The sequence below is a fragment of the Euleptes europaea genome, chromosome 11, assembly GCF_029931775.1.
Source record: "Euleptes europaea isolate rEulEur1 chromosome 11, rEulEur1.hap1, whole genome shotgun sequence".
Taxonomy (NCBI): Eukaryota; Metazoa; Chordata; class Lepidosauria; order Squamata; family Sphaerodactylidae; genus Euleptes; species Euleptes europaea.
The window spans coordinates 60,196,566-60,218,725 of record NC_079322.1 but is presented as its reverse complement, the minus strand read 5'-3'; the positions used below and the strand labels follow the sequence as shown (position 1 = coordinate 60,218,725).

The window sequence follows — 22,160 nt, the reverse complement described above, 5'->3', positions numbered from 1 at the left end:
GCTGACATCCTTGCTTATTTTAGCACGATAAAAGGGTTCTGCTCCCTGTCTGACGTCTGTTCTTTCAAAAGGGCAAGGTTGGCTCTATGATCTAGTCATGCTGCTATTCACAAGTGTCAAACATTTGGAAGGGTGAAAATGGCTTGACAACTACATTCTCTCAGCTCAAGAAAACCCCCCCCCCCACCATAATCAGATTTCTGTGATGCGGAACAGAACCACAACATCCGATGGTCTTACACTATCCTGAGGACTAAAAAACTAGCTTAAAGCAGAAAATGTCACTTTTGTTAAAATATTTCTTGTGTGTGTGTGTGTGTGTGTGTGTGTGTGTGTGTGTGTGAAGTGCCATCAAGTTGCTTCCGACTCATGGCGACCCTACGAATCAAAGTCCTCCAAAATGTCCTATCTTTGACAGCCTTGCTCAGATCTTGCAAACTGAGGGCTGTGTCAATCCATCTCTTGTTGGGTCTTCCTCTGTTCCTGCTGCCCTCAACTTTTCCCAGCACGACTGTCTTTTCCAGTGTCTCTTGCCTTCCCATAATATGACCAAAATACGATAGCCTCAGTTTAGTCATTTTAGCTTCTAGGGTCAGTTGAGGCTTGATTTGATCTATAACCCACTGATTTTTTTTTGGGGGGGGGGGCAGTCCATGGTATCTGTAACACTCTCCTCCAACACCACATTTCAAAAGAATCTACTTTCTTCCTATCAGCTTCCTTCAATATCCAGCTTTCAATATTTCTTTGCTGTTAATAATAAATAAAGCAGAAAATGTCACTCTTGTGAAAATATTTCTTAGCTGTTAATAATAAATAATAATAAATTAACTAATAACATAAAAACATAGCTTGGTAATTGGGTAGGTAGCACTCTCAAAATGGGTGGAGAGCAACTAAACAGTGTATTTTGCTGTTAAGAATGGTAGATCGATTCCCCCCCCCCCAATTGCCACTAGAGATGAAAAACGTTTTGTCTGATTCTTGTAAGGAATTCTTCTATTTCCTTTTTTTTTTAGTCTGGAAAAAAGCCATTGTTCTACTTTTCATTTCTGACAACTTTTTTTCTGCCTTCATTGAACCAAACTGTCAATTAGTAAATGCCATGCTTGTTTGCAAACTAGGATTCCCTCTCCCCAACAATTTCTTCTAAAATAACTGTGTCAAAAGTTAAATGAGAGGTTAAAGAAGTAAGAGACGGGCATGAGTCTTTTGGCATTATAAAAAGAGACATCTGGGTTGTAAGAAGCTGTAAAAGATGAGATTTTGTGGTTAGTTCTCTCTGTGGCAGTAAAAAAAAAAATTTCCCCTTCTTTCCTTTGCCGTTTCACTTTCTGCCTTCATTGAAGATCTCGGCGCTTCAGAGGTTGCCTCCATTCCTTTTACTGTATCATTCTGCGCGAAGCTCAGCCAAAAGTCCACTTGGCCATATTTTCGTTTGGCTCAATCGAAATAGTGATCTGACATTAGAATACTTCTCTTTTGGGTTTTCCTTCTCCACCGCCCCCTTGGGAGCAATTTTTCAAGGGCAACCTGCTTGTCCAGCACGTGAACATGTGGAAAATCCACCGCTATGCAATAATGGTTTTCAGATGGGCTGAAAATTGGGCTGAAAATTGTCCCACAAGCAGCCGCTTCTTCTACTGTAGCACCTCACCACCTCACCAAAGTGGAGGTCTGGAACGAGCCCCATATTTTCATTTGCATAGTGGTGAAATGTGCTACGTTGCACATACCTTAGGGGAAATCATTTGACTCCAGCAAGTGGAGTAAATTTTCCGGCTGGAGCTTGCGCTTAGAGGAGCATAATGTGTGCTGATGCCCCACCTTTTCATTCCAGCCTTGCTGCTAAAATATTGGAAAATGTCTGGTGGTGCCAAGTATCCACAACGGCAATGGCAAAAGCATCCAAAATATTGTTCCACAAATGAATGATTTTCACATATTCTTCTCTAAAGCATTCAGAAAGAGAGACAGCGAGAGAGAGAAGCTAGGGAATGGAAGATGTCTGTTCCTGGCGAGACGAAATGGATTTTAAATTTCAAACACTTTCTGTTAACTGTTTGGCTTTGTGAGACTGGCACATTCTTTTTTTTAAAGACTTTTATTTCTTAATCTGTAATTAAAACCAAAGTTTTCTTTTAATTTTGAAAGGCTTGATTTGGACTAAAATAACATGGGACATTTTTTCCAATTCTGACCCAAGCTGCTGTAGATACATTTTCTTTAAACCACAGAGTCTGCCGTTATATTCTTTGCTCTGCCAAACAGACTGCAAATTGTTACCATGAGCAATAGAGACCGAGTTTCTGAGTGCCAGTCAACCAAACAAGCAAGGTTGTTTTTCTGGCGTTATTTCTTCCCTTGGGTCCTATCTGTGAATGAGTTAAACCCTGTGTATCATCAAATGTCGGGCACATAAAATAATTATGCTGAGGTTCTCTCTGCTTGGTTTGCTTTTGAGAGGTAATGAATAACAATTAACATGTGAAAGGAATGTGTCGGGCAGAGATGGGGAGACAAAAAATAGGGTTAAAATAAGCAAGACAAAAAAAAACAAAGAAGACTAAAAAAAGGAGTACATAATTTGGAGGAATCTCTAGACAAATAAAGCTTTCCTGAGCCCGGTGGACAGGAGGTAGAAGGGAACTTTGAGCGAGGAATGGGATGTTGCTAATGTTTACCTGTTTCTTACCTCCTGCTTTAGTTCAAAGCTTCTTAAACTGTGGGTTGCGACCCCATGTGGGGTCGTGTAACTGAATGTGAGGGTCGCGAAAAAATTGGCAACAGTATAAATTTCTTTATGATTTATTATCAGTAAAAGTTTGATTTGTATACCTATTTTATGTACCTATATACCCGGGGTTGCATAAAAATTTCTCAGGCAAAAAGGGGTCACGAGTGGAAATTTTTTAAGAAGTCCTACTTGAGTTCATGGTTGTGTTCATCCAATGCTCTTGGCACTATTTGCTTCCTTGCAGTACAATCCTAAGAAGACCCTTCTAAATTCATTAAAGTCAATTACTTATAAGGGTGTGTCTCTGCTTAGGATCACATGCTAAGATCTCTGTCCTTATATTATGTACCCATGCATTATTAATACAAGATTCTAATACAATAATACATATTCATATTCTGCACTAATAGTAAGAAGAGACAGTAGAATTCCTCCCCCTTTTCTAAACACTTTGGAATAAATTTTTAATCCATTTTATAGTTCCCCCCCAGCTCACTATCTTGCCTTTTGTTGGGAATGTAAAGAGAAATGAAAGCTTACATATTTCCAGAACATCATGGTCAAAGCCTGGCTATAAATATTTTCTTGCTCATGAAGATCTTGGCATTTTAGAATCAAGCTTGAGCAAAAACTGAGGAGCAATACTCTGCAAACAATTTCACTCTGTCTGTCTGTCTCTCTCTGAAGTGGCTTTCTTCCTTTAACCTAACGTTTCCAAAAAGTGGGCCTTGAATTGGGTTGTGTTACCTGTTCTTTCTGATAAAGCATTGAAACCGTATTTGACATCACCTATTCTTCTTCTTGTTAATTGTTGCCAGTTGAAGAATATCCATAGTCCCCGACAGCCAAGCATTGACAGAAAAATTCCTGCTGCAATCCAGTTTGTATTCATGATGTACCGCAAGAAAGTGGCCACCGCTGCGTATGCTGAATGTTTCATAATGGAACTGAATCTAATTACAGCCACAAAGGACAGGAATATAGCCAAGCAATTTCATTTATTGTTCTATTCATTTCCAAATTAGCTCTCTGAACTCAATGCTATTGCAGTGTGTGTCTTGTTCAGGTCATCTGATGTATTAAGCTTCGATATGGAATAAATATCATGTAGTCAGCTTGGCAAAAATGAGGATTTTGCTTTCTTTTTAGGGGGCATTCTTACCTACATAAATGAGAGGTTGTAATGATTTAATAAACATGTTTTTTCCATTTGTGGAGAGTTTTTGCTCCTCAGGTGCTACTGAATGGAATGGTGATTGAGCCCATTGGCCCGGTAAACAATAGGCCAAGAGATTTAAAAGGGGAAAAACGCTGATCAGCATTTACCTCTAGGTTGCGTAGCTGCTGAAGATTAGGTGCTGATCCCTGTTGAGTGGAGATCAGTAGCTCTGAATGCACTAAGCAATTGAGAGGTGGTAAAGCAAGATTTGCATGTATTAAGGGGACAATAGAGGGGATATTGAGCAGAGTTGGGTAGCAAAGGGTGGATCCCATTCTTGTGCATGCGAAAGCCAATATTTATCTTGTCTTAAATTACTGTATTGCTTGTTTTTAATTTCTATATTATTTAAATCTGTTTTAAGTTAGACTGTTACTCTGTTTACTCTTTACTGCCCTGCCCTACACAACCCATTTCATTTCTGTTACTCGGGTAAAATAGAAGGTTTGGAAATTTCCATTGGATTGCTTCTCTAGAGATATCAACCATGTTGAAATTCACAGATCTCTAATTCTGGAGTGATCTTGCCCCAGGGATGGTTCCAGGTTTGGGGGGGGTGCTCCAGCTAGGCTTGCCAACCTCCAGGTACTAGCTGGAGATCTCCTGCTATTACAACTGATCTCCAGCCGATAGAGATCAGTTCACCTGGAGAAAATGGCTGCTTTGGCCATTGGACTCTATGGCATTGAAATCACTCCCCTCCCCAAACCCCGCCCTCCTCAGGCTTCACCCCAAAAACCTCCCCCCAGTGGCAAAGAGGGACCTGGCAACCCTAGCTCCAGCAGAAAGTTCCCAGGCCCCCCCTTCCATCCTTTGCCTACCACCAGGCCCCCTGCCCATGTCTTCCTTCCTTACCTCCCACCCACCTACCCACATGTCTCCCACCTGCTTGTATGTTCCTCCCTTGTCCGCTCAAGAGCCCTTCCATCACCCAGTCCTCTGAGCCGCCCTCAGCCCTTTCCCCAGTGGCACTAGGCAGTGCAGGCTGCAGGGAGCGTGGGTCGTGGAGTGCTCGCCTCCACGTGGGTCGTGGAGTGTGCGAGGGGCGTCAGCAGCAGCGGGGCCTGCCAGAAACCCTGAGCCTTGGTAGCTGGCCCAACAGCTAACACAAGCCCTGTCTTGTGCTCTTCCCATGTGATGAAAGTGTTGGTGTTTCTTAATGACCGTGAAGAAAATATGACATGGGTAGGGAGAAGACAGATATGCATTAAATTTAAAAATGTGGTAAAGGGTGAACAGAGAGACAACATTCTCCCTTTGGCAAAGCACTGGAACTTGAAATCATCCTATAAAATTGATCGATTGGTAGGTAATGGAACAAGGAAAATATGGTAGTTCACACAACTAATAAGCAGCTTTTGGATTGCTGAGGGATATTCTGGTGGCAAAGATCTAACACATTCGTGGATAATACATCTAGTAGCCATTATAATGAAGAATGGACTCTCCTTGCAGAGAGGGAGAATGTTTTGACTGAAGGATGATGGCCATCTCCCATCATGATCAGCTTGTGAGAATCTGTTGGAGACAAAATGCTAGGTGAGAAGAGACCTAGGTCTCATCTAGTAAGTGCTGGCAGTTCCTATGGTGGCTGCTATGCTTGGGGATGTAGACTGTGGTCTGCTAATGAACCACTATCTGATTACCCACAAGCCTACCTATACTTCACAATAGAGAGATATTATGAACCAAAAGCACACTGGAATAATTCTGCTGCAGTTGTTTGTGGGCGTCCTAGAGGCACCTGGTTGGCCACTGTGTGAACAGACTGCTGGACTTGATGGACCTTGGTTTGATCCAGCATGGCTTTTCTTATGATCTTATTTTCAAGGTTCTAATTTTTCTACCATCATCTTTCCCAAATGTATAATGTCCCCAAAACAAACACATTCTTATTCACAAGTAATGCATGTAGCATGAAAATCCACTGAGGTCAGAGAAGCCAATCTCTTTGTTCAGTAAAAATATTTATGCTCAAATCCCAAAAAACATTATGAATACTTTTTTGGTGTTCTAAGGTCAGGATGTGGAGTGAATAATTCCAAAAGGTATAGTAGCCAAATATTATTCCCTCCAAAGATTTGTGTAATATCTATTATCTGTGGTCAGATGACTGCTGTGTATAATTAGAGGCAGACTTTGTCAAGTTACAACTGCGTCAACAGAGCTGAATAGGAGCATGCTGGAAGATCTTGGTGAATTTTTTTGTTAGCTGTACCAAAAGCATTTAAGAAGCTTCCTTATATTGATTATATCCAATGACTCTCCAAACCGCAGAGATTTTAGACTGTGAGGCAGTCTTTTATGGAGTCCTGAGCAATTGATAAGAGCCTCTCTGACCTCTTTTTCCCTGCTTATCTTCATGGTTAGCAGGGCAGTCCTAAGCAGAGTTACCCCCTTCTAATCCATTGACGTCAGTGGGCTTAGAAGGATGGAGCTCTGCTTATGATTGCATTGTGTGAGTTTGTCTACCATATATACCAACCTATGCATTCAGAATGCTCCCCTCCGCTAGTTTTGGTTTATTCTTTAAAATGTTTCTAAGATCACTCTTGGAATCGTAAGATGTGCCCATGTTACTTCTGGTATGGCTGCTCATATTAGGGCTGTTGATTCGGTTCGGCCCGAACTGAAAATCAGCCGAATTTCCCTTGATTCGGTGGTTTTTAGTTCGGGACGAACCGAACTCAAAAATGGCGGGCAACCGGGGGGGGCGAATTCAGCGAGTTCGGGAGTTCACAAATAAATCCGGCCAATTCGGGGCCGTCAGTAAGCAGCATAACCTTCAGTAAGCAGCATTCTCCTCCCCCGGCCAATCGGTGGCCAAGCTGGGTCTTCTTCTAGCCAATCAGTCAGGATTGAGTACTGGAGGAATCAGCTGATGTGCGGCCCCGCCGGGGAAAGAGAGAGAGAGGGAAATCCTCGTGTGTGTGTGCGGGGGTGCTTGTGCACATTCACTCCTTTCTGTGGCTGCAGGGGGCGCATTTTTTGGGGTACAGACCCCAAACTTTCAGGGGATATTCAGACAAGCCTTCTTAAGAGACCACCCAAGTTTTGTAAACATTGGGTCAGGGGGTCCCGAGATATGGGCTCCCCCCTTTTCCTTTCCATGGCTGCAGGGGGCGCATTTTTGGGTGTGCCGACCCCAAACTTTCAGCGGAGCATCAGAAAAGGCTTCTTAAGAGATCTCCCAAGTTTTGTAAACATTGGGTCAGGGGGTCCCGAGATATGGGCTCCACCCCTTTTTCCTCTCCCCCCTTTTCCATTTCCGTGGCTGCAGGGGGTGCTTTTTTGGGGGTGCAGCCCCCAAACTTTTATCATAGCTTCAGACAATCCTTCTTAAGAGACCACCCAAGTTTTGTAAAGATGGGTTCAGTGGGGGCAGAAATATCGGCTCCCCCCCTTTTCTCTTTCCGTGGCTGCAGGGGGCGCATTTTTGGGTGTCATGATGATGGATTCCTTAACCTTAGTCAAGTGTACCCATTCCCTTCTCCTGTGTTTAGGATTTGTTTACTGGATTTGATAATTTTGATGATTAACCTATATTGAAACCATCTTCTGAGTTCATTAGAAATGCAAAGCTTGCACAATCATAGCAGGAATGATTGAGAATATCCTGAAACATCTGTATTTTTAATACTAAATTGGGGCAACCTATTTTGAAACATTTGTAGATATTTTAGATAGGGGCTCAATATCTGTCCTATCAATATATCTAATTCTCAACATGGCCACATCTGTAGGTACTTAAATCCAGAGTCTGGAGCCATGAACAAACAAGACATATGTTTCTACAAATATGAAAAATGCCCCAGATTTGCAGAAAAATCTGAAATGTAAAAAACAAAACCCTGGGGGGGTTTAAACCCCTCAAAATAATAGCAATGGTGCCTGTTGCTTTAAGAAACGAATGCCTTCAGTGGCCATTGGTATGCAATCACACAGTATTACCAGCCTCCAAGCCTTGGTTTCTGTCAGTAAAAGTCAGGTGGGAGGAGGCAGGGCCCTTTTCAGGGCTGTTTTGGCCTTTGAGGGAGGATTCATCGAGGCCGGGTCCTAAAGTAACCACTGGTTGGCTTGCTATCATGTAGCTGACATGATTCACCCAGGCCTGACTGCTCGCTGCTGTCCAACAGCATTCATCCCATGAAAGCCAGTGTGGTCTAGTGGCTAGAGTTTCAGACTAGGATCTGGGATACCCAGGTTCAAATTTTCACTCTACCATTAATAGGTGATCTTGGGACAGTCACTTCCTCTCAGCATAACCTACTCACAGGGTCGTTGTGAGGATAAATGAAGGGGAAGAGAATGACCTAAGCTGCTTTTGGTCCCCATTGGGCCGAAAGGTAGGGTATAAACGAAATAATATAGCTGGAGATGGGGGTGCAGATAAAAGGTAGGTAGGTTGGTGGGTGGGTGGGGAGGAGAGAAAGAGGCAGGAAAAGGGGAGTCGCTATGATGGTTTTCAGGGAAGTGAAAGAGGAAGTAGAGGAGGAAGAAATGAGCTGCTCCCCAAATCCTTGCAGATCCCCCACTTGTCAAATATAAGTTTGCAAGAGGAGGGTTCCATGTTTCATAGAACAAACTTGGTGCTATTTTGCCCTCAAAATTCTGAACATTTTTTGCAAAGGACATGAGAAGTATTGCACTCTTATCACACAATATTGGTTTTTCCTTAGATATATTTCAGAGGTGCGTCCCAGTTTCTTCTCCTTCTGCCGCTGTTGCTCGGTTTCACCACACTCGTATTTCCCCTAATGCAATTCCTCTTCAGAAGCAAGTTTCTCTCAAAGCAGCAGTACATAACAGAGAGGAAAGCCCATTTCCAATAGACTCTTCAGGCGTGTGGACTCGTGCCAGCATTGTTAGCGAATGATTTAGTAGCCGACTGACATCTGCAAAGTCTGTATGCCTGTCAGAAAAGCTCACTTTAAAAGTGAAGATCAAATCTAAAGCGGTTTCCCAGTTCTGACAAGGCATTCAGCACAAATATTTGTTCAGTGATCCTGCTTCTTATTTGCATTGTATTTGAGTCCAGTTTCACATATTCTGCCAAAGGAGAAATCCGTGAATTCTACTTTATGAGCTTTTGCCTACTTACTACCATTCGAGAGAATCTCAAGTCTACAATGAGCATTTTTATCCCTTAGGGTGTGAAACTGATTCCAAAGCAGCACACACACTCACTTATTTAGCATTTAGCATTATTCCTGGTGAGAATAAATACCACGTATTACTTTCCTTTGATATCTGTGCTGCTTAATTACTCACCCAGCGTCGGACAAGCAGATCAGTAGAAAAAGGTTTATAGACAGTGTACTAGAATTGCAACAGGTGCTTACAAAGGGAGCAGTCTAGACAACAAAATGTCGTGATTTTTACAAAATGGAGTTACTAAGATGTTTGGCAGCAACCCAAGCAACATTTTGGAAGAAAATGTGTCACCGTCTCTTTCCCTTCTCTGTCCTCCGCTGTCCTGCACTCTTCCTCCCCCCACAAACCTCCATCTGTAATTATCATCATATTGTATTTTTTTAATGGACACTTTAAATGTGCACAGTGCTTTGCAAGTTGCATTTTGCTCTGTTTTTTGTTCAAGCCACTTTTACATCTGGGCCGCTCTCCAACCCAGAGCATGATGAAGGTCAGTCATTTCAGCGGATTTAAACAGGCCTAACTTTCTGCTGGATCTGGCCCTGCTATTTGAAAGGGTCAAGTGCAAGTTTTTCTTTTTACTGATGTATGCTGGAGAGGGGGAGGACAGGAGAACTGGGACAGTTCTCCTGTTCTGAAACTTTTTGTGTGAAGTTTTAAAACCTTCTCATTCTGTGCATAATGCAGGTTCGCTCCCACATCCCACTAATAGAAGTAAATCACGTTTTACTGCTATAATGTCAGCATTAGCAATAAAATATGGCTCGGAAATATACTCCCTTCTCTCCTTGTTCTTGAAAAAACTGAACACAGTTGCAGTCTATAGTCCTGCTTACCCTGGCAGCATTTAATGTTAACCTCTTTAAGAGCCCATTTTAGATTTTTAAAGTTCTTTCTTACCATTGTCTAAAATGAGAGAAAAGAGAATGCGACTCTTGGCTGGATTATTAGGAATCAGAGTCAAAGTATGCCTGTCGGGCATTTGTATTTTTTAAAAGTGTTTCTACTGTGTTGATGGCATTTTACTGTAAGCGGTAAATGCATCTGGGAGTTCAGCACACGTGGCTGTAATCCTCTTTCCCCAGAGTGTTCGTGTATAGAGGGGGAGCAAATTTATTTATGTGTTGCATGTTTAGCCTGAATTGCAGGTAATTAATAGAAAAGTATGAGATCTCTCTGCTGAATACTGTGGGCAGAAAGAGAGTGATTTGCTTCGTGGTCTGCAGTGATAGCTGAGTTTGTTACCGTTGCAAGTTTGATGCTAAATTGATATCCTTGAAGAATTAATTAAACGTTGATGAAATTATTACTCGGGCTCATTTTTCTCTGTACTATACATCCTGTTCAGGCTTTGGCTTTGGACTGGGGTTCACCTGCTTTCCTTAGAAATTCCATGTACATAATACAGAATCTGGTGATGTTTTAACATCTGTGACTCTGCATACCATATAAAGCCCAAACAATACCTGCAATACGTGGGTTTTTTCATTCTTCTTTTGGTCCTTTTTCTTATTTTTGTACTATTTGTATTGAGGACCTGCTGCTTTTTCTGTTCGTTGTACTCTGAGCTTGCCTTTTTTTTCCATTGTGGAAATCAGTGCAGTATACATAGGGCTCCTCCCCTTTGGGAGGACTTTAGCTGACCAAAGCTCCACCACACAAGCTGAGACAGGTCACAAGCGCTTTTTTGCTTACCCGCCCCCAACTGTAACAACATGAGAAAAGACCTGCAGAACAGGACCAAAATTCCATCTAGTCCTGCATCTGGTTTCCCACAGTGGTCCACAAGCTCCATCTGGGAAGTCCCCACACGCCTGAGAATCAACAGGGGACCCCCAACATGCATCTGCTCAACAGAACCCAGGAAATTGTGGGTCAGATCCATCAACAGTATATTATATAATTAGGCCTTCAGTTGCTGGGATAACATACATCCAAAGCTGCAAATAGCAGAAGGGTAGTGGTTGTGGAGAGCAACTACAAAGAGAGGCCAGAAGACCCGGTTCCTGGGACATAGTTGGGTTGCACTATGTTGCGGGGCACAGATGGGAACAAGATCATACCAAAAGAATACATGATCCAGTCCGAATGTTTGAGGACCACTTCCAACTGTTGATGAATGAGCAAATTTTGATGAATCTGCATAGTTTGCATAAACCCATAAGAAGAGACAATTATGTTCGGTAGTAAGCTAACCAGCCCCAATCTCTGTTGAGTCCAAGTAAATGGCATCAAATCCAGGTATGAATTCCAACTCAGAAACTTCCCTCTGGACTCTCCATTTGAAACTTTTTGGCTGAAGTACTGCCATTTTTATTATTGAAGTCCAGGGAGGATGAAATGATCTCTCGCTCATTTCATGAGAGCCATCATGGTGTAGTGGTTAAGAGTGGTGGACTCTAATCTGGAAAACCAGGTTTGATTCCTCACTCCTCCACATGAGTGGCAGATTCTAATCTGGTGAACTGGGTTGGTTTCCCCACTCCTACACATGAAGCCTGCTGGGTGACCTTGAGCTAGTCACAATTCTCAGAACTCTCTCAGCCCCACCTACCTCACAAGGTGTCTATTGTGCAGAGAGGAAGGGAAGGAGATTGTAAACCGGTTTGATTATCCTTAGAAGTTAGAAAAAGAAGAAGAGTTGGTTTTTATATGCCGACTCTCTCTACCACTTAAGGAAGAATCAAACCGGCTTACAATCTCCTTCCCTTCCCCTCCCCACAACAGACACTCTGTGAGGTAGGTGAGGCTGAGAGAGCTGTGACTAGCCCAAGGTCACCCAGGTGGCTTCATGTGTAGGAGTGGGGAAACAAATCCAGTTCACCAGATTAGCCTCTGCTGCTCATGTGGAGGAGTGGGGAATCAAACCCAGTTCTCCAGATCAGAGTCCACCGCTCTAAACCGCCGCTCTTAACCACTATACAATGATGGTTAAGAGAAAGTCAGTATATATAAACCAAGTTTCTTCTTCTCCTTCCCCTTCTCCTTCTCCTCCTTCTCCTTCTCCTCCTCCTCCTCCTCCTTCTTTCTATTCTGAATGTCTATCTCATCACAATCTCTAAGAACATGCTCTTAAATTCATTACCAGATTATGACCCCATAAAGGTGTGTGTTGGGGCAAATTCTCAGTGGCTTTAAATGCAGAACATTGTGCCCTTGGAGATTCCAAGCATAGTCTAAAAGTTTGGACTGGCTTTTGGTGGTCAGTATACAACAGCAGGGGAGTGGAAATAAAACTGAATTAAAAAACAAATCAATGCGTATCATTCATTCAAATATTTTATTTTTAATTCCCTTTTTGGTACCTTTTCTGTGGGCTGTGTTTGAAGCCGCAGACACATATTTTTCTTGTGTACATTCAAGTCTTTTCTGTTTAAACAATAAGACTGCATGAACTCAAGTTAATTCAGTGTTGCCCTTTGCTGTGTCTCTGTGAAGATATATCCTGCATACCTTCTTTGCTCCTGTAAACTGTGGTTTGGAAGAACTGTGAGTAACCCAGCAAACTGCACTAGGTTGCCACTAAATCATCAATGTAAATTCTGTGTGTCATTCAGCCACATCCTACTATTTTCTTCTTCCCACTTTTTCCCCCCTTCAGATTATTTTGAAACTTTGGATCAACATAATCATTTCCAAAAGCAACAAAAGCCAGTTCACACGAGATGAGAAGAGAAACAGTCGAGAGACTGCATGCCAGATTTGATATGAAAATCAGAACCACTCAGTGAGCTGCCAAACATCTGACACAATATGTACTTTACATTCTCTTTCTTCTGGGCTACGGTTCCCCTTTTAGCCTCTTTCTTCTTGAAGAAGCCAATAGAAAATTCCGTATGAGCTACTACTGCTCTGGAGTGCCCACAAGGAAGAGGACACAGTTCAGTAGTAGAACACATGCTTTGCATGCAGAAGGTCCCGAGGTCCATCTCTGGCATCTCCAGTTAAAGGGCAGCAGGTTTGGGCAAAGGCTCTCCTCTGCCTGAGACCCTGGAGAGCTAGTGTCACTCAATGCAGATAGGAGTGGAGCAGTTAAAAGTGGTAGAAAAGGAACTCCTGAAATGGGGACATTCTGTAAATTTCCTGAATGGGGCAATCTTAGCCACAGGACATTTGAGGTAGGTGCCCTGGGCCCCTGGCTGGGTGGGCCCCCAACCACCCTTGTCCCAACCCCATAATTAAAGGCAGCTGGCTGCCATGCCCCCATCCCCTTTAGGTCTTGGGCAGAAGGCAACTTGGTGATCACCACACATCCACCTTACTCAAAGGAAGGGACACCCCTTGAGCCTGGAGTGGTTCAGATAGTGTGGTGGGGTGGCAGTGTTTCTGGGGGCCCCACCCAAACTTTTTGCTGGGGGACATAGAAACACTAAGACTACCTCTGTTCTTGAACATATGAAGTTGCCTTATGCCATTGGTCTATAGAGCAATACTTAGCTAGATGGATGTTTAGGGGAGGGGCAGTGGCTCAGTGGTAGAGCATCAGCTTGGCATGCAGGAGGTCCCAGGTTCAATCCCTGGCATTTCCAGTTAAAGGGACTAGGCAGGTAGGTGATGTGAAAGACCCCTGCCTGACACCTTGGAGAGCCACTGCCGGTCTGAGTAGACAATACTGACTTTGATGGACCAAGGGTCTGATTCAGTATAAAGCAGCTTCATGTGTTCATGCGTTCAATGCCATAAGGTAGTTCGTCTGTGTAGGAGCAAGGAATGGCAGGATGGAGGACCTGGAAGAAACCAGGTGACAGCATGGAACCGCCCATGCCCTACCAGCAGAGGTTGTTATTGCCCACTGTTGAAAATATGGGGAAGATATAAAAGAGGCTGGGGGAACCCTGGCAAAAGGGGTAAGGGGGAGAACAGTCTCTTCTCCAGTCTTGAAAGGAGCCGGTGTTGGAATGGAGAGCTGAGAAGTGGTATGCCTGATTGACTTGCTAAGACCCAGCTTCCAACTCTCTAGGGAAGCCACAGCTCCCTCTGCATGTGCATATGTGTGTGTGTTTCTATATCTGGGTATGAATGTAAAAGTGAGTATCTGCCGCCAGTTGGGCTTTCTGACAATTCCATAATGTCATGCAGTTGTGACATGCATGTGGAATTGTCAACATTCCCTTCTGATTGTCAACAGTATATTTTTTGGACTGTTGCATAAACTTGAATATTAAGCAAACAGCTGAACTCAGTTCTAGGATTCATGCTGTTCATTTAATTGCATTTTAACCACTCCCACCCCAGTTTGGATCTCTGTTCCAGTGTCTAACGCACAAAGTAACACAATGTGACTCGATTTCACAGAGAAGACTGAAGCTGGAGGAGGGAAATGTTAGTTCTATAAGGGAAGAATAGCAGACAAATGGGAAGGGATTAATAACTGAAAATCCCATCCATCCTGCTGTAGCCAACCATGAATAAGTGTTAACGGAAGACTTTGGTTGCAACTTATATTACCATAGGTCAATTGTTGTCAATGGGGCCTAGTCATGGATTGAGAACTTTCTGTTTTCTGAGGATGTGATCATTATCAGGTTCATTTGCAACAAAGAGCCAATCTGGCTTATTTCTGAATCATTTTTAATAGTAGTATGTTTTTGTAGAGGTTCTCCTAATTGCACAGGTATTTGTGCAGTTACTTCAGTTCAGCAAATCTGTAGGACACAAGGAACTTTTTCACTGATTAGAAATGAGCCTAAAATGAAGAAATAAAAGAGAAACCCACTTTAATTAGGAACTTGTGCCCCTGTCCCTGAGCTATTCATAAGAATGCCACCAGGCCCAAATCATCTCATCTCCTTTCCACAGTGGTTTTCATAGAAGCAAAACTCATTTCTGTTTAAATAATATCACTCTATGGCTGTAGCTTCCACTATATTTATAGCGAGGTATCTTTACTTTTTTAATGTCATGCTGGGAGAAATACAACAGGGAGATCTCTGAGATGTTCCTAACAAAACTTCACAAAACTTCCTTTAGGAAGTGGAAGCAGGGCCTTATAACCGAAGAGGAATATAAACAAATAACTAGTGCTTGTAGAGAGAGTGTTAGGAAAGCTAAAGCTCAGTAAGAGCTTAGGCTAGTGAGAGATGCTAAACACAACAAAAAAGGGTTCTTTCCCTATGTACAGAGTAAGAATAAGAACAAGGACAAGTTAAGCCCATTGTGGGGACCGGAAAGTGACATTGTAATGGGAGATGAAGAGAAAGCAGAACTCCTCAATTCCTACTTTTCCTCAGTCTTTTCTTGTGAGGGAAGCGGTGCTCAACATGGCATAAACAGAACCCATGAGGGAAGGGATTTGCAGCTGAGGATTGGCATTGGGGTAGTGCACAAACACCTAGTTTATTTAAATGAAATGAAGTCCTCAGGGCTGGATGAATTGCATCCAAGAGTACTTAAAGAACTTGCAGGTGTAATTTCTGAGCCTCTTATCATTATTTTTGAGAATTCTTGGAGAACAGGTGAGGTGCCAGAAGACTGGAGGAGAGCAAATGTTCTCCCCATCTTTAAGAAGGGGGAAAAGGAGGATCCAGGTAACTACCAACCCATCAGATTGACTTCTCTGCATACGACACTGAAATTGCAGAGAACCTAGTCCTACCTGTCCAATAGAGACTCCCCAAGTTTCAGGTAGATTAAGGGATCGTACTGTATGGGCCCCTGAACATGTCCCCAGTCATCCTTCCTGTCTCCATTGTTTCCTATTGTTTCTCCAGGGCAAAAAAGCCAATAGCCAAACATGGAAGAGAGACCTGTAGCCAAAACCCTCCAAACAGAACCAATGTTAAACCAGAGAATCTCACCAGAACCATCAGCCAATATGACAAGCCCAACAGAACCAATGTCAAACCAGGGAACCCTAGCAAAACAATAGGCCAATGTAGCAAGCCTGACAGAACCAATGTCAAATGAGAAAATCCAAGCCAGACCAACCTGGCAAGCCAATACTAAGACCTGACAAGAAGGCTGACATAGACACACTGTTAAATCAAAGAAAACCAGTCCTGGGTTTTAAAAATGCTGGCCTTGAATATTCTTGTATATTCCCAAATATTTCTTGAATTTTTCAGGACTCATTTACTGGCATTCCGAAAAATCAGGAATACCATCCTGTCACTCAAATATTTATTTTAAAATAACAATAAGTTTTTTCAGTTATATATTTGGACTGGAAATATCCGAACGCAAATCCCTAAATACAACCCACTGTATCTAGTGAGGTTTACTTCCAGCTAAGCATGTATAGGATTGCATCTTTAATGCCAAAGCATAAACAGAACAAGTCTCTTGCTCTTTCCCCTTTTTTCGAGTTGTTACAAAGGGTTTTCAAGCAATACCTTTGACAGCAGAAAGAGCTCGATGAAGGTCTGGTTCTGGTAAGGCAGTTGTTGAACGTACATATAGAAAAGGCTTAGTGTACACAGATGGTGGATATCATGCCTACATTTTTTCCGTCTGTATGAAATCTCCATCCAGTCTTTAGATTGGCAGATCAGTGTTTCAGAATCAGTGGAACTGTTCCTATAGAGCTGCAGTGCCCCTTTTAAGAGGTATGATAAGCCAGATGAAGCATCCCAGCAAGCTGTATCCCGCTCTGTTACAAAGGACTGTCCTTCACAGAAAGAAACAATGAGGCAAGTCTAGTGGGCCTAACACAGGGATGTACAATTGGTGGCTGAATGACTTATTTAACACTTACGTTATTTAACTCAGCTGTGGTATAATTCAAGACAGCACTATCCCATTGTTTAATTGTTTGCGAAATCCCACTGTTTCTTTGTACACAATTAACGTTCCTTGGAGTGGCATGCAAGGCAGAAGCTCTCAAAGGAGGGTTCTGCTACAGCCCCAGGAGGCAGTGTGAATGATAAGTCTGCACTGTTCTATTTACTCAAGGAAATACATTGGAAAGTAATCAGGGGAAAAAGAGTGCTCTCTCTGTCCCTTTCCGCTGTATTTTGTACACCCAGTGCACAAAGAGGCTGTTATGTGTGCAGCTGAGCTGATCATTTCCCTCTCTTTGGGAGAATCTTCTCACCACGACCAGGAAGAGGAGAGTGTGTTTAAAATGTGAAACATGAAACTGCAAGTCATAAAGAACGATAAAGAGGTGTTTCAGCCGGGTGTCATTTACAGTGGTACACATAAGTACGGATGTTGCTGAAACCCGGAACAATCTAAATTCTAGAAGCAGATTCTAGAATCCTCCACCACAAAACTGGAAAAGCTTCTCAGGGGACCTAATGGGTTTCAAAATGGACCAAGCAAGGCTAACCTAGCCCCTTACCCCCAAAAGATGGGACAGGCTATGTCAGAATGTTAAGTCTCAGAGTGGGCCTAATGTGACTCAGCCCCAATACAGAAACAATCTGAATTTACAGGATTATTTTCAGACAACCAGCAGATATCTAAGGGAAAAGCATAGAAGCTTGACTTCCTGCCAAACTGGAATCATCCTCTATAAAGGCAAGGAATTAAGCTCTTCCGGTGTCCTTGGTGGAATTTTCCTGGTTTGTAAACACTGGTTGTGAGCACTACAACATTAATGTGCTTGCACAGCTTTTGAAGTGGAGAACGGCATATAATAAATATGTGGCACTGAGAAATGACATGAGGTGACGTAGAGCTACCATTGACCAATGACTAATGTCTTGGCACTGAATGCTACACTTTTAATATTGTTGTACGCTGCAAACGTCTATTAATAGTATGTAGAATTCCAATAGTAAGAGATTTATAATCCTCTTGGAAGCAACAGGGAACAGTCATTCTAGTCTTATTAGGTGAATGGTGGAAACAGAATGAGGCCTTCCTAACCAAGGAAAAAATAGCACTCCCCTGATGTTAATGAAACACTGAGGTTTCTTGGAGGCAAGGGGAGAGGGAGATGCTACAGCCAACAACATTTTTCATTTGCTGCATAACAGGTTCTTTGATCCTCAAGGCCTCTAGAAAGAGATCACTTCCTCCTTCAGGGATGAATGGCACCACTCTAAGAGAATGGTCTCTCTATCTTGCAAAGTGGCTGCATCCTTCACGATGTGGAACAACCACAGTTTCGGCTAAGTAAGCACAGAATGACAGCCGCCAGCTCCTTGAAGATCCCATCAGCTCACTGCTACATCTCCAACTGTACACTCTTCATCTGGAGAACAAGTTTTCTTCTGTGCTTAATATCCCTACTTTATTGGTGCATATTGCATTCTGGTGAGAGCACATGGGCACATCCTCCAGTGGCCTTAGAAAACCGTTTCTGGTGCTGTGTGTTTTAGTGTGGTTTGTTTCCCCCCCCCCCCACTGATCCTACTTTATAGGTTCCTTACACCCATTCCTCACCTTTTGGTGGCTGGGGACGGAGTGGCCAAGGCGGCGCCCCCAAACCTGTTTCCTGGCCACCGAAAGGCTTTAAAAAGCCTTTCGCCAGCTTTTAAAATTTTAAAAAGGACATTTGCCCCATTGAGAACAGCAAGGCTGCACCTGCAAAAAAGGGACAGGAAGCTGCCTACTGGCAGCTCTGCCCAACAGGCATGCCCGGGAATGTCCCCGGGATGCCGGTGCAAGCCTTTGCACCGATGGGATGCTGGCAGAAGGCCCAGCACTAACATGACAGCGCCAGGAGACCGGGGTCCAGGCCTCCCCGCCAGCTTGCAGCCCATCCTGGGTGGCATAAGTAATGCCAACACTGGCACGGGGCCCAAATGCCAGCCCAGCCCCTTCTTGGCCTCCAAAGGACTTTTGTCCTTTAGACTCAGGAAGGGGTTGCCCATTTCCTTGAAACAAATAAATACCCTGTGAGTATGTTAATGAATTGTAAGCTGAATTTGTCTTGCTTAAATTATAGTCTAACACCTTTGTAATCAGTACGATTGGATGCCAAGCCACATGGAGCGAGAAGCTTGAACCCTCAGAGGTCTATTTTCAATACTGAAATAACGTTGGAACAATCTGCATGTATCTTCAATAGCACAGAATGGACAGCTGATGAAGATCATTGAAATGCAGGAAATATCTAGAATCCGCATCCTATTCTATTGGTTCCATTGCGGGACTGAAATTTGAGTCCGTAGAACTGTACTCCGTTGAACTACAGTGGTTCACTGGATCGCACCCATAATCGTTGAGTTGGACTTACCTAAGTGCGTTGATTCGCTGTTGGCTATTTGTACACACATGTATGCATTCTAATGTGTATATAGGGCTTGATGTATGTATTACACGTCTTTGAGTTTCTCCATCTGTATATGTTTAGTAGAATATAGGTATATTTGTTATCGGTTGTGCAATCTCCAGGTGGTGGCTGGAGATCTCCTGCTATTACAACTGATCTCCAGGCAACAAGTTCCCCTGAAGAAAATGACTGCTTTGGCAATTGGACTCTATGGCAGTGAAGTCCCTCCCCGCCCTCCACAGGCTCCACCCCCAAAATCTCCAGGTATTTCCCAACCCAGAGTCAGGAACCCTAGGCTTTCCCCTTTAGACAGATCAAAGAACACCCCTGCCCACAGCCACCCCACAGAGAAGAACAGATCTTAGCATTGACTTCAAAATAACAGTGCTAAGCTCCGCTCCCTTCCCCCCACTTCAGCTCTTTAGCAGAGTTTTTCTTTAGCAGCCAAACTGCGTCTCACCTGTAGCTGCTGCTCAGCTTTTAGGGGGGGGGGAGAATTGCTTGACTGTGGGAAGCCCTGCAAAATTGTGCAAGATGCTTCTAGCAGTGCAGTCCTAAGCATGTGTACTCATTATTAGATCCCATGGAGTTGTGAGGCTTTCTCGCTAGAGAGTGCATTGAGGACTGCTGCCTGAATCATGCATTCATATGTTTATAAATCAGCATTTTTTAAAGGCTGAACTAACATCACTGGTTTCTTTAGGACAATATCACATCCGTGAAGGTTTAATACAGGAGTCCCCAGTAGGCACTTCTGAAATTTTGAGGATAGGGAGTGGGTGACACCACAAAATGGCTGCTGTGGGCTCTTGGGGGCAATCACAAGTTGGGATAGGGTTGCCAGGTTCCTCTTCGCCACCTGTGGGAAGTTTTTGGGGCAGAGCCCGAAGAGGGTGGGGTTTGGGGAGGGGAGGGACTTCAATGCCATAGAGTCCAATTGCCAAAGCGGCCTTTTTCTCCAGGGGAACTGATCTCTATCGGCTGGAGATCCGTTTTAATAGTGGGAGATCTCCAGCTAGCACCTGGCATTTGGCTTCCCTAGTTTGGGAAGCTGTAAGAAAAGTGTCCTCCTATGATGGAGGCAGCTGTCATTGAATGGTGCTTCCTACATACATGAAAGTGACACCTCCTGTTTTCTTATGAAGCACCTCCTATTCCTTTGTGAGGCGGAGAAAAGCCAGGAATGGCTCATTGTTGAACAAGCAAATGGATATCAGGAAACCCAGGGCTGTTCCATTGGTGATTACTGGTTTAATGGGTCGTTCCTAGGTATTTATTAAGGTCTTTTGTCTAAAAGCCTATGTACAAGCATTTTTAAGCCTTTTCTCTAATAAATGTACTGTCCTGGTTTAGCATGATCCAACATTGCTTTAAAAATATATTTAAAGAAAATTAATAGGTGTCTTCTCTCCTTTCAGAAACTCTGGAGAATGGCCCTAACAAGTGTGAAAGGTGAGTAAAAAGTTGCCTTTGCTGCTTGCATATCCTTAAAAAATGAATGTAAGAGCTGGAAGATGCAACCTGATGCTTTGTTTACAACCAATGTCAATGAGCAGACAGCAGGATCAGTCGGGATCATGTGATATAAGTGGCCAGCTGGGTTCCTCTTGCTCTATAAAGTCATTGGTACAGACAGAGGTGTATTCCGACTGTCCTTCATGTACCATTTTCTTGCTGCCCAGGTGGACAACCTTGCTTTCAGACAATGTCCATCTTTGCTACTTTTGGGGAAAGTGCAACAGTGTTGTTTGCAGTACCCTTTCCTGGTAAATTAATCATTTCATTAAAAATGTGAGCCTCCTCCCTACAAATTGTTGCTAATTGTGTTAAATAAATACCTGTTTTCTATTGCTCTTCTTTCCTGGGTTTTAAAATTGGAAAATTAGGGCTGCATTCACATCGCAAACTTAACCATTGCTCCATGTGAAAAGTAAGCAGGGTTGCCAGGTCCCGCTTCACCAACAGAGGGAGGTTTTTAGGGCATAGCCGGAGGAGGAAGTGATTTGGGGAGGGACGTCAATGCCATAGAGTCCAATTGCCAAAGCGGCCATTTTCTCCAGGTGAACTGATTTCTATCGGCTGGAGTTCAGTTGTAATAGAAGGAGATCTCCAGCCAGTACCTGGAGGTTGGCAACCCTAGAAGTAAGGGAAAAGGAGGCACACATGTGAACCCAGAAACAAATTCAGCCATATTTCAACTTAGCCCCATTGTTTACCAAGTCCAGTTGTGCCTTATCTCTTCCTTCTGTTGCCCTCTTGTGTCTGGTTTTGTTAGAGACTGATTTTTTTAAAACATTTCTATTGCATGTCATAGCATTTTTAATGCTTTTCAATATAACTTAATAGTAATAGCAATAATTAATAATAATGTGTACAGATAAATGTTTCTTGTTGCTTGATTCTAGTGCAGCTAACAGAAAGAGATCAAACAGAGATGAAACGTACTGGAAGGAGATCAACGCAGCAATGGCCTTAACAAACCTTGCGCAAGGAAAAGACAAACTGCAGGGAACGACCAGCTGCATCATTCAGAAATCATCGCATATATCAGAAGTAAAGACTGTCAAAGTGCCACTAGTCCCTCCGTTTTAGAGAGCCATTACTTCTCTTCTGTTGCAAGCGGACTCCTTTTTTCATGCCATAGCTTTCCCCATAAAGTCAGACTCAGTGACCTGAAGCGAACGTGAAAAACAGGTTTCTTTTGTATCATGGTCGGTAAAAGAGCACCGTTCAATGGGAAGTTCTCCTGCATGAGCACCACATTCTTGCATGGCTCCCATTCAGTTTAGTAGCGCTTGGGGCTAGACAGCTTCCCAAGGGATTGTGCCCAATCGTGGTCATCAAGAAATGCTCCTGCAGGCTCAAGTTTTGTTAAGTATAAAATCAGT

At 43.2% G+C, this 22,160-nt stretch overlaps 1 protein-coding gene across 2 annotated transcripts in view; it reads left to right on the top strand.

Moving 5' to 3' along the window:
• MKX (mohawk homeobox) overlaps nucleotides 1–21,871 on the top strand; it is a 59,574-nt gene extending 37,703 nt beyond the window's left edge. Inside the window, exons 5-6 of one of the 2 annotated variants that reach the window (XM_056857735.1) lie at nucleotides 20,691–20,724; nucleotides 21,678–21,871. In XM_056857735.1, the coding sequence (XP_056713713.1) occupies nucleotides 20,691–20,724; nucleotides 21,678–21,864 (221 nt within the window). In that variant the 3' untranslated portion in view covers nucleotides 21,865–21,871. The remainder of the gene's footprint in view (nucleotides 1–20,690; nucleotides 20,725–21,677) is intronic. The other variant, XM_056857736.1, reaches the window with a different exon arrangement.
• The last annotated feature ends 289 nt before the right edge of the window (nucleotides 21,872–22,160 follow it).